Genomic DNA, 12610 nt, shown 5'->3' on the forward strand with positions numbered 1-12610 from the left:
ACTTATCAGCATGGTTACAATTGTCACGACTTATTGCTATTTATGGATTTTAACTACACACTTATACTGAAAGTAATCATATCGACTTTAGATATTGCGGATGTTGGTTGTCTTCATGTGCCGAAATCGGTTTGAGGGTGAATTTTCCTGAAGAGGCGTAAAAAGGGTTGCGTCTGAAAAAACTGAAAACATTTTAAATGAAAATGTTTCAATAATCAGTCAACATCTACCCAATTAAAAGGCGCAAGGGATAAAATAATTGTATTGTGTTCCTTTTCTGTAAGTACTGTTTTGGTTTTGCGGAACTAAATATCTAAACTAACTTTCCTAGCAATAAGAACAAATACATCAATATCTTCATAATGGTGCGATCAATAATTAAGCACTGATGAAGAACGGGCTGTGCGTTTATTTACGAATCACCGATTCAAGAAACCGCTGCAATCAATCGCCAGGCAGTTTAATTATTTATACAGGTAATGTTTGAGGACTAGGCTGTATAAATGCGCCACATGTGATGCATACCCGTCTTTTAGAAGATGTGAATTTCGCGAACATGTCTTTTGGATAGAGGGTATTTCCTTTTAAATTTTTCACTGCGCATTGTTACGCTTACCTTGAATTGTTTAAACCATCGCGAGTCCCCCGCTACACAGACAAAAATATATATTTTTTTAAAGTCACGCGTTTCTTTATTTTAAACTGCTCGAAACCACTCGCACATTAAACGCAACCCACAGGATTGTGTCCAGGTAATTACATTTGATGAGGAAAAACTTGGAAAACACCAATCCGTTGTTGGTGTGAAAACTTCGTGCTGTAGTTTCCAAGGCTGGTTTGAAATCGTTAAGCTAAGCTAAATCCAGTCGCCGAGGGGTATTGCGGTTAGTGTCATGAGACGTTATGAAAACGCAAGGCTACACAACAAACCGTTACTTAACGTTTTCTATATTTCAATAACATAAGACTCTTGAATCTCTTTTCTCATAAATGGGTTAATTCACCTTTAGCTGCGTCTGCAGTGTTTATTTGTCTTTATTTCTGTTAGTGTTACTGGAGTATTAAAAAGCAATCGATGAATTCACCTTCAGTGAGGTGCAGGGTATGCGATTGGGATAAGACCCTACTGAGGACAGGCTTACTAAAGAACTATCGAGATTCGTCAGACTTCAACTGTTTTTAGCATAAGATGAAGAATGTCGCCAACGTGTTGTCTTTTCTCTTAGCTAAATGTCTGGCCTTAAAATCCGTTATGTTTAAAGTGATCCCCACATTGAGTGCTGACTGCGTAAAAACAATGTGAATTTGTCGATATTTCAGTGTATTTATGTCAGAAGCTAGGATTATATGGCTTTTTGTTTACATTTGGATTAATCACATTAAGGGGAAAGATTGTGATTAGCGAACAGTCGGAGGAATACACATTTTGTAGATTGTGGTAAGCGTAAGATCAACATTTTTACGAGTGTACGAGTAGTGCTGTCATCCATAATCATCAGCAGGTGATGACCTAAATGGTTTAAAACCCGAAGTGTATTAAAGTGCAATCCTGTCTGAACGTTATCAACGCTTGTTGGCAAAGCACACCAACAGCAGCTGATCCCGGACCAGGCGTCGGAGCTCGGCGATCTGTTCAGGGGATAAAATCGCTAACGTGAGTGGAGTCTTGTGAATACTGTATAAAGCCGTGGGAGCAGTGGAAACTGGGGTTAGTAATGATAACGTGTTAAAGTGCTGTCCCCTGGGGCGCCAAGAGATGATCAGGATGAGCTGATTTCTGACCAATGGCGGTGAAGAGAAGGAGAAAGGCATCTTCTCTGGTCCTGTCTCTCTACAGTCCACTCTTTAACACCATCTGCCCTCAGTCTTAACCGGAGCATGACGCACGCAGACACTGACAGAAGAGCGCTGTGTCTGCCCTCTCCCAGCTCGACAGGCCACGCAGGAGCGCTTATTCATTCTTTGATTCAAAGAAATTAACTAAGCCTGAGGCTACCGAAAAAGAAGCAGAATACGGTGGAGTACTGGAGTTAACTTCACACTTTTAAAGCAAAGAGATCATATATTTAAGGTAAGCGCAGCATGTTTTCTCTTGTCTTTCTAAAATGTATTTGTGCTAGGTAATGTTCTCTTTTCGCACTTTGCGCTGAACTCTTTAAATAAGAAATATGACTTTTTTTGTGTAAGTTCTGGGGCTTTTAAAATCAATTTTATGTCAGAAGCTATTTAACTCAGCGGGTTCCATGTGTTTACTTAATGCTTTCCGAAGGAGTTCTGATGGCTTCATTATTGCTGACCTTTCCCGTTGACCCGGTGTTCTTTAATTTAGGTGTCACGACCCTGGTTTGTTTCAGTTATTGGCTGTTATTGATCTAGAACATAATATTCAAATTATTAAACATCAAGATGAATTAAAGGTCGCTTTGGGCTCACGCTCTTGCAGACCATAACCATTGAGTAAAGAAGTTTGTATCACAGTGTAAACCACAATGTAGATAAATTCGAGTCTACTCGCGTCAACAGAAGGGCAGACAAAAAACATCTAGTTGATACACATTTAAAGTTTAAATCAAAAGATAATGATTCTACATTCGCTAAAGTATGTAACTCTAAGGTTTTTGGGTAGTTTTTAAATGACTTGTTGGTGCTTAATGCCCTAGTCAAACGAATGCTCCTAGAATGGATATTTGTGTTTGTCGCTCTTCGATTCGCTACTGTTTTCCAGTAGGTTTTGAAGCTCCTGTAAATTGTTTGGAAAACACTTGTAGAAAAATTCCTGCAATTGTTATTTGTTTTGTCTCAACACCCAGCTGAGCTGAGAGTGAAGACTGGCGTGCTTATGAATGTTGCTTGTGGTTTGCTTGGCAGAGGGGGTTATGTGTCTTTTGTCTGAACCCTTCACGAATCCATCCATATAACTGGAGGCTATTTTTTCGAGTGCTTTAATGGCCCCCATTCTAAAATACCCCCCCTCTCAGGACGAAACGTATTGTTAAGATCACTGCGAAGTTTAGCCTCTGATTTTTCACACCTAGGTCGCAGCACAGATTTCAGTTTGCAAATGCTTTTGGGAAAATTAAGACTTTTGAATTGCAAGGAATCCGCGCGAACTGTACTCCACAGACCGAAGATGCCAGAAGCGCAAATAGGTGTTTGTTTCCGTAGTAATAAACGAATTAAGATGGTTTTCCCCCGACAGTTATGTTTCTTGATTGGAATCAATATCGGAGATCAATTTTCTCTTGCTTTAAAACTTCCAAGGTGCGCAGATTCGCACGTTTGTATAACAATCTAACAATTTCGTGGTCTTGTCGTTATTTTTTTCACGTCTAATTGTCCGTCTTCCCAGCTGCCTGACTAAGTGTGCCTTTTATTTAATATGTGTATTTATATCGTGTATAAATTTTGTTTAAAACAGGTCTCAAAAGCGCGTTGCAGGCAGAATAGCCCGTATACGCAGTCTATTTGGTGACATGTTGTAGTTTGTAGGTATTTCTTGTAACACTTTATCACTGCTCGGCAAACAAAAATGATCAACTACAAATCTTCTGGTAAGGTAAATAAGACACGACAAAATTCCACCATTTAGGAACATTTTTTAATTACAATCACATTTAAAGCTATGTAAGCCATATATAACCCATATAATAAAATCTGTATTTTAAACATATCAAAATGTTGTTTCGTTTTGCGTGCCAAAATATTTCGACTTTGCAAAACCAATCTAGCTTATATTCAATGTTTCACTCAACAATTGTGTGTATTCTTATTTTGCTGTTGCAACACCAGTACAAATGTGCTGAACGCTAACCTGACACTTTTAAACGTTTAATAATAATTAACAAACTACAAAAAGAGTGAATTTATGGATGGCTGTTAAGAAAACTTTTTAATATCGTTATAACAATGCTAAAATGCTTTTGTCTTGTTTTTAGGATACCTTCCCTCTCCTGGATCTTTTTGTTACCCGCTGCTGCCATGTCGTTGTCTCTGTCAAGCATTTCTACAGTGAAGGACAAGAGTTATCACTTAGAGACTCTTAACAGTCCTGGTAGAATATCCGGTTACTACCCCAATGTGTTCCCCAGCTCTCAATACATGGACGTCTTCAGGAGCGCACGGAGTGTTGTCCACCCTCTGAAGTCTCTTGGACGCCTGGTCACGGACACGCAAGCAGTCATGCCTTTCAACTTTAACGGGGTTCCGACTTTCCTAAACAATCCCCATCCTCACCAAGCAGCAGCCCTGCACGAACAGTTCTTCAGCTTGCTGCCGTCCAGGCTACCGCTCCTCAACAAACCGCAGCCCCCTGTCCCCAGCGCGTTCTATTCCAAACACGAGGAGACGCCAGCCAGGGCGCCCGAGAAGCTCCCAGGATCCCTGTCGGATTTCAGCAGCCCCCAAAGCGAGAAATCCGCTCTCTCGTCGTCGTCTTCCCCGGGGAAAGACGTTTTTCTCGGCCTTCACAACTCGGGTCCCCTCGCTGACAAAGCTCGCACTTTCAGTTTCAGTGAAGAGGACCTGTACACTGTTCTCTACGGTTACACTCAAGTGGACCGGGAGCAGAGTACTGGCCACGCAATATCCGGACTGGTTTTCCCTGAAAATACAGGTGAAGTGAATACCGTTGTTAACACTGAATTTGTTTTGTCCCCCCCCCATACTTGGCAGAGGGGGGACAGATGAAAAACTAAATTAGTAGGTTAAATGGCTGTTATAATTGAGTATGTCAGAAAAGTTCCAGTGGCGAATAGTCTTAGACACAAAAATTAAGCAGTTCAGGACTAAATACTAACGTTTGAAGATTGGAATTTAAGATAAGAATAGCAAAAGTTAAAAAAGGGTACAAAACTCGGTATAACTAATGTACGTATTTCCTTATAGCTCCTGATTCTCAGTTTCATCTTCTAGATAACGAGTCCCTTGTGCTACCAGAAGGTAAGTTTTATTTTTCTGTTAAATAATGGAGCATGTCTGTAGGTCTACATCTTTGTGAAATTTGTCGTGCTCAAATCTTGTGATTTCTCCTGTTTCCACACGCAGGGCTGTCTGTTCTCCAGACGAAATACGGGGGAGTTACTCATTCTGGCGTTTTCGCCAAAACTTTAATTCCGAAGGAAACCAGATTCGGACCTTTCCAGGGCAAAGTCGTAAACACCAGTGAGATCAAAACCTACGACGACAACACGCTTATGTGGGAAGTAAGCATGAATTTTAAAAAGTTATCTTTATTGGTTTAATTCAGTTTACATATATCAACACAAATATGATTTCCCCCCCTTGTACACTTCGTTAAAAAACTGTAATACGAAAAAACTGCAATAGGATTTAGTTATACGTTTTCATATATCCTGTAGGCGTAGACAAAAAATGAACAAAACGCATGAAATGAGAAAGCAAACTTATCAATGTTACGAATGTATTGTAAGATTGAGAACAGGCAATTAATTGTTTCGTTGGTTTTCTGGTTTGTCCGAGTAGTGTCGGAATATTCCTTGAAAAACAGGCCGGTATTTTCCTTAGAAACTAGAAAACGGGACAGGACAAAATGAGGGAAACGAATTATTGCTCATTTTTGTAGGTCCCGTTTTAGAACAAATTCATTTCAATAACTAAAACGTAAAAATGTCTGATTCCAGGTTTTCGAGAACGGCCAGCTGAGTCATTTTGTGGATGGAAGGGGATCGTCCGGTAACTGGATGTCTCTGGTGAAGTGCGCCAGGTTTCCGGAGGAGCAGAATCTCGTGGCTGTCCAGAGCCAAGGGCAGATATTTTACGAGACGTGTAAGGAAATCCGACCCAGGCAGGAGTTACTGGTCTGGTACGGAGATTGTTACCTGCAGTTTCTGGGAATTCCCCTCACGCTGAAGGAGACGGTAGTGGAAAAGAACACCCATCCCCAGAGTGAAGGTCAGCACTGAACACGATCCGGTTATACTTTCGATTGTCTACATAGCCCAGTCTTATACAGCGTACAGGGTCTCATGTCTGATATTTATAGGTAAATTAACTGTTTAATGATGCCCCAATCTATAAAAAAGAGTGTGTGTAAAGACAGAAAAATACAAGAAAGACGAGTATTGCAGAATACTTTGGAATCTGGCATAGAATTATTTAGATTGATGGAGCAATGTTTTTCAATTTTCTTTTGAATCGCTATCGAATTTGTGAAAAAGAAAAATGTGTTTGAGCCCCCTTCCTTTAAAGCCCTTTGCCTAATTTTGCTCGTGTTTATCCTTTTTCAGAATCTGGAGAAGGCTTCAAGTGTGAACGGTGCGGGAAAGTGTTCGCTTACAAATATTACAGAGACAAGCATTTGAAGTACACGCGCTGTGTGGATCAAGGGGACAGGAAGTTCCCTTGTCATCTCTGCAGCAGATCCTTCGAGAAGAGAGATCGACTCAGAATTCACATTTTGCACGTCCACGAGAAGCACAGACCTCACAAAGTAAGGCTCTGAATGGGATTTTGAGTAGTTTAAAGTAGTGTTTTTATCATTTTAGTCAGGAGACGTGAGAATTTTAAAAGTATTTAATAAAAATGATAACATTCCTTACACTTGCATACTGCTTTTCTGCAAACTCCACTCAGAGCGCTTTACAGGGAATGGGGACTCCCCTCCACCGCCACCAGTGTGCAGCCCCACCTGGACGATGCAAAAGCAGTCATAGTGCACCAGTACACTCACCACACACCAGCTCTCAGTGGGGAGGAGAAGCCCACAGTTTATTAGGAGGCCATGATTGGTAAAGGCCAGAGGAAATTTAGAAAGGACACCGGGGTAACACCCCTACTCTTTTCGACCACGGAGAGTCACTCTTTCTAGAGAAATACACAAATTGCTCGCGACCGTATATAATTGTAAAGATATGTTAAACCAGAATTATTTTAAGTAAAACAGATCTGAAGAACCCTACATAGGTTTAAGCGACACAGCAGGTCAAACGTGCTCAAATATTTACCCCGAAACCGTTTTTGAGTGTAATAAGAAAACAAGACACGGTTCTGCCAATATCACGGGGAGTATTTCCAGTTAGTAGCATGTTCATTGTTCATAACATGTTCTTAGATGGTCAAATATACTTATTCACAGTATGGTGCTGAAAGGACAGCTCCCTGTGTACAATGCAAGTTATTTTAAAGTGTATATCTTAATGAGATCACATAAGCAAACGTTCAACGTTGATCTGTACGTTTTACTTTTCATATTCATAATTTCAGACGGAACATGATTGGATTTAAAATACTTCTCTATTCTTCAATGTTTTAAAAGGGCGTATCGGCTGAAACGCATCACGGACGATTTTGAAAAACGACCGATTTGATATACCGTTTGAAGGTTTATGTGAACAATATGTCTGTCTCTTACAGTGTTCGGTGTGCGGAAAGAGTTTTTCTCAGTCGTCCAGTCTGAATAAACACATGCGAGTGCACTCAGGGGAGCGGCCGTACAAATGTGTTTATTGCAATAAGGTAACTCCACTCTCCGAGGCTCAAGGACCGAACTTCATTCGAGGTTTTACCTCATTTCACGGTGCATTTACCAGCAGAATGCTTATTGTGTTTGTCAAAGCGGGCACACGCCGGTGAAAGGCTTACATGCTAATTAATGCCCAGATGTACAGCCCTTTTCATTGTTAGCCATGATTAGATGAACTGAATTTATGGCTTTCAAAGGAACAAAAGGTTTAGCCCTACCAATTGTCTTAATTAATAAAAGGCAGTATTGTAATAACTATGATTCTTAGGATGCAATTACAAAGAACCGTTACCTCGCAGCCTTTATAATTAATAATAATATATATACCACTCCTAAAACGTGTCTGTTCTGTATGTCTTATTGAACGCATAGAAAAAATGTATAATTTACTTGAGTTTTATACATTGAAAATAAGTGAATTCTATTTTTTTCAGTAGCTGAAGTTATATACGTCATTCTGTTTCGATACGTCGGCTTTCGTAAATCTTAAAATGAACTTATTCTTTCGAGTTTCCCGGGTCAGTGTTGTAACGTGACGCCTTACTCGAAACGAGAACAACGTCGCGTTCGTCTGTCTGAACTGCGTCTCCACTGGGTCTTGTAGGCATTCACGGCATCCAGCATCCTGCGCACCCACATCAGGCAGCATTCTGGCGAGAAACCCTTCAAATGCAAACACTGTGGGAAAGCCTTCGCCTCCCACGCGGCCCACGACAGTCACGTTAGGCGCACACACGCCAAGGATAAACCGAACACGTGCGAGGTTTGTGGGACTTGTTTCCAGGAGGCGGCGGAGCTCCAGAACCACATGAAGACCCACACAGGTACCGTACGGGTGGAAAATTAAATTAACCTTTAATATGTTTAAATGTGTTGAGTGTTCTGCAAGTACTAATAACTTGAACAACATTTATCATATTGTGGCCTGGTGTTAAATCGAACAATTGGAAATTCTCTTCTGTTCAGGTGTTAATGTTTTCCTACACATTAACACCTTCAGTGAATGCTTCTTCATCTTTGAATACAGGATAATACTTATTATTGTTCTTCTCTTGGCAGGTAGACCACTGTTAGAGCCTGCTGTCCCTTCAGATTTTAAGAATTCTTCAATTTCTACAAATGACACTGTGGAAGGGGAGGATTTGTACTCCCAAACCAAAGACTGCTCAAAAAAGCAAAGGAGTCTAGGAGAAGCCTACTCCTACATAGGAAACTCTAATCTCACAGTCCTCAATCCAGAGGGATATAGGCCTTGGAACTAAAGAAAAGGATCTAAACGTTGAAAATGTAAAATAGATGCTCCTGCATGTACTGTATGTAGTGCAAAACATTTTAACATTTACCTTTAATTTTAAACTTGTTTTAATTTGATGGGTAGATCATTGATTTTGTTTTACTGCAAGATGCGTTTGATTTTATTTATTGCAAGATGCGTTTTGTGCTTACAGAACAATTGGATGTATTTTATAATTGTATAATATATGTTTATGCTATGATTGTCACCTTTGCACATGCAGAAACACCTTTTAATGCTGCTTTTGATATAAATGCAGATTGTTTGCTGTTCCGATATGTTATTGATAAATAACCACAGTATGAACTGTTTATGAGTGCGCACAATTATTGATGGTGCCCTTTACCTCTCTAGTGTGCATAACAAGAAAAATATTCAAAAATAATATCTGAACTCTTAAATCTGCCAAAGTTGCTGCACTACATACAGATTTTGTAGAGTAAAACGATAGGCTTCAAGTCACTATGCAATTATTTCCTACCTCTACAATTTCACTTTCTCTACAGGCTAGATAGGCCAAATAGTCTTTTCTGCCTGCTCAACTATTTATTTTTAAATATTTTTAAATATATTTCTGAAAGAGTAAAATTACTTGGTTGGAGACAGCCTCAGCTATCTGTCTGTAAACTTCCATTTAATATATTGAAAACCTGTGAATATTCAATTTATAAACAGAATGTTGCATGAAAACAACCCCATTGCTACAGTCATTACTCATATGAAACTGCTGTTTAGTAGTGTATAAAATGTTTTATTTAAATTTGAAATGTCAGCTACTTGTAACTGAATGTCATTTGTCCTAGATTGTGATAGAAGTCTGTTCTATGTTGATGCAGCTTCAAAGTTCTGAGTAATAGTAAAAATTAAACCGTGCAATGTTGTTTAGTGAAGTGGTGTTTCTTGCATGAGGGAAAGCAATATAGGGGGAAATTCTAAAGAAGTGTGTGGCAAAATAATTATTCTAATCTCTACTCCGATTTACGAGCATGCCTTTGTATGCACAACTTATTTTAGGTAAAATGGTATATGCCTTTGTTGCACAACTTATTTTAGGTAAAATGGTATATATGTGTGTATATATAGATCAAACTCATGATCTACATACTGTATAATGTCATATACAGTATACTAAAATAATCGTTGAATATATACATACATAAATTACTTAGTATTTCACGTAATTTATGTGAATGATGTCTGATTTAGTAATTGTAGTAATGTTACAGTAAGGGACTTCTCAAGATAGACACATCAAGTAATTTAAACTAGAGGACCAAATAGTCCAGAAGTGCTTTTATTTCTGTCATTTTTTTCTAAGTCTTTTTTTTTCACTTGCCAAAAAATTCTTATGGTTATCCGTTTATATTTTCCAGATAAAATTACACATTTTAAGTGACTTCTCTAAGTTCCGAAACGGTCTACATAGCAAGAGGTGTAAACGATGGAATTTGCTTATTAATTTCTCAAGAGATTTGGCAGTGCTGATCATATCTTTAGTTAAGAAACGTGTTGGTGCATTTACGTAATCGGCTCATTTCGTGTCACAAATGTCTCGGTGAGCTTTCGTTTCGAATTCACATTTCAACATTTTAATAAAGACTTCGGGCTTAGACAAATAGAATTTATCATCCGTTCTATCACACCTTTGTAGAACGTCTGCCCATCTTTACATTGACTCTACTTTATTCACATAAGTACTTTGTACGTTAGGCTATAACCACCGTGAGATTACTGATCCTGAGCCTCTCTTGTACCAAGTTAAAAGTCTTGAGTAGAAATATTAAAAATAATATGGTATTAGAGGCAATACATACTATGAATATGACACGACACCAAGCCCAGATTGCTAGCGATACCATCGGTGATGGAGCGGCGCGGTGGCCCAGGGAGCAGTTCGAGATTTGAGGTGCCATTTGCGTGGAATCTTTACTCCTTAATTTACAGTATAGTCGGGTTTGTCCGGATGCTCCAGTTTTCTCCAGCGTTCCCTAAACACACTTCTTGGTTAATTGGTTACTTGGAAAATTATACATTTTCCAAGTTTTATATTACTTTAATTTTATACCACTTACGAATAACAGGCATGGTATTTTAGAAACCACCGCCGTGAGCAGTAAGCCTTTTGTACCTTTTTCTTACGTCTTCTGAATAATTGATAAGTCTAAGTTTTTATACGTACTTTTTGTACTATCTGAAACTACACATTTAATTTGAATAATTTAAGAAGTTGTAAATCCGCCGTTATGAAATGCCCTTTTTAAATAAAAAAGCATATTTCAAGTTTTGGGGGGAATTTATTTGTGAAGACGAGGATAGGTCACATTTGTCCTGTGGTAAGGCCAACGTAAAGCTTGAAATACAATACATTAAATCGTGGGCAAATATCAAGTTATTTTTTTGGAGTAAGCCACATCAGTTTTTAATAGCCAAATATTATTATAAATCAGATGTACAGTATTTGTCTACATTACATTTCCTCACCTCAATTTCATTTGTAAAAATGTCGTCCTTGTTAAAGTTATTACGATATGAGGGAACAACATACAGTAGTATTTAAATATTAACGTATAACGCGTAACTCACGCTTAACGTATTTTTTATGAGGTCTATGTGGACCCCAAAAATGTCAAAAGGAGAACGGGAAATCTTGTTTACAGGGTGATTTTTGGAGCTATTGTTGCATACTGATCCATATATTTCAGGGGGAGAAAAAAAGCTTGGAATGTCTTACTAAGAAACTAAGGACGTGATTCGGATTTAATGATGCTGCCTGTCTACTTCCTGAAAATATCTTTCAATGCTTCAATGCTTCCTACTACATGCATTCTAGAAAAAGGGTGGAATAAAAAAAACAAGCATGTGCTCTTTTTTACCTAATAGTAATAGGAAAGAAAATGTCATTGTTATAAGACGGAGATATTTACACAAGTGAAGAACCTGGGTTCTTCCAGTAGGATAATCTGTAGTTTCCAGAGCTCTGGATGAGGAAATCCTCCATATTCATCTCCCTAGCTGTAGAAACACAGTGACAGACTGCGAACGGCGCAGGAGGGTCTTGTTAGAAGTGTGCCACAAGGGTGAAAGTGCCTCTGTTGAGGAGTGATCCGTTTGCTCGGCTCTTTGAACATGCTGTTGCCGGACGGCTTCAGGGGTGACAGAGGGCTGGGGATCTGGTGTTGTTTTCTTTGCACTTTCATCTGCTGTGCTCTCTGAAGGATTACTGTCCTACATGAAAGAGCAAGGGGTGCTGTTTGTCCATTACAGCAGGGATATTCATGAGAAGGCCTACTGTAAAGAAGAGAGTCCTTTTCCACAGGGACTGTCCGACCTGTGGGGAGCAGGGCTTCCCAGCCTGCTACGCCTGTTATTTTGGTGCTGCTGATGCATTTCACAAGGAAACGCGTCCTGTGTTCGGAGGCCAGCACCCGTGCAAAATAAAGACAACAGGTGAAGCAAGACAGCTTGCAATTTACAATGGCCGGTCAATGAAATTGAAGTTACTGAACAGCTAAACAAACCAGCTCCCAGAGCTCTGCTTGTTTCCATGACCTACAGTAAATGTCTCAGGGCACATACTGTATCAAATGGAATTATACAAGTATGCCACACTTTCCTCAACAGCTACTGTTTTGGGGTTTTGCACGTTTGTGGGATAACCGAAGTGCAGAAACTGCACACTTTTCCTTTTCGAAATTTGACAATGAAACATACCATCTTGCTCCTACAAAGGAGCAAGTAGAGGTTTATTCCACATTGAAAAGTGATAGTATTTAAACTGTGGAGCTTTCTTCTGGCTTGCAAAGTGTGTGTTCGGTATATATAATCAGATCAAACCT

General features: G+C 39.3%; 1 protein-coding gene across 1 annotated transcript; it reads left to right on the top strand.

Moving 5' to 3' along the window:
• The first annotated feature begins 804 nt into the window (after nucleotides 1-804).
• prdm14 (PR domain containing 14) lies at nucleotides 805-9659 on the top strand. Its single transcript, XM_088642263.1, has 9 exons — nucleotides 805-2071; nucleotides 3936-4612; nucleotides 4885-4938; nucleotides 5044-5201; nucleotides 5640-5910; nucleotides 6246-6448; nucleotides 7372-7473; nucleotides 8085-8304; nucleotides 8540-9659. The coding sequence occupies exons 2-9, from the start codon at nucleotides 3979-3981 to the stop codon at nucleotides 8740-8742; spliced, it is 1845 nt and encodes a 614-aa protein (XP_088498389.1). The 5' UTR covers nucleotides 805-2071; nucleotides 3936-3978; the 3' UTR covers nucleotides 8743-9659.
• Nucleotides 9660-12610: the final 2951 nt, after the last annotated feature.

The sequence above is a fragment of the Lepisosteus platostomus genome, chromosome 8 (genome assembly GCF_059453375.1).
Source record: "Lepisosteus platostomus isolate fLepPlt1 chromosome 8, fLepPlt1.hap1, whole genome shotgun sequence".
Lineage (NCBI taxonomy): Eukaryota > Metazoa > Chordata > Actinopteri > Semionotiformes > Lepisosteidae > Lepisosteus > Lepisosteus platostomus.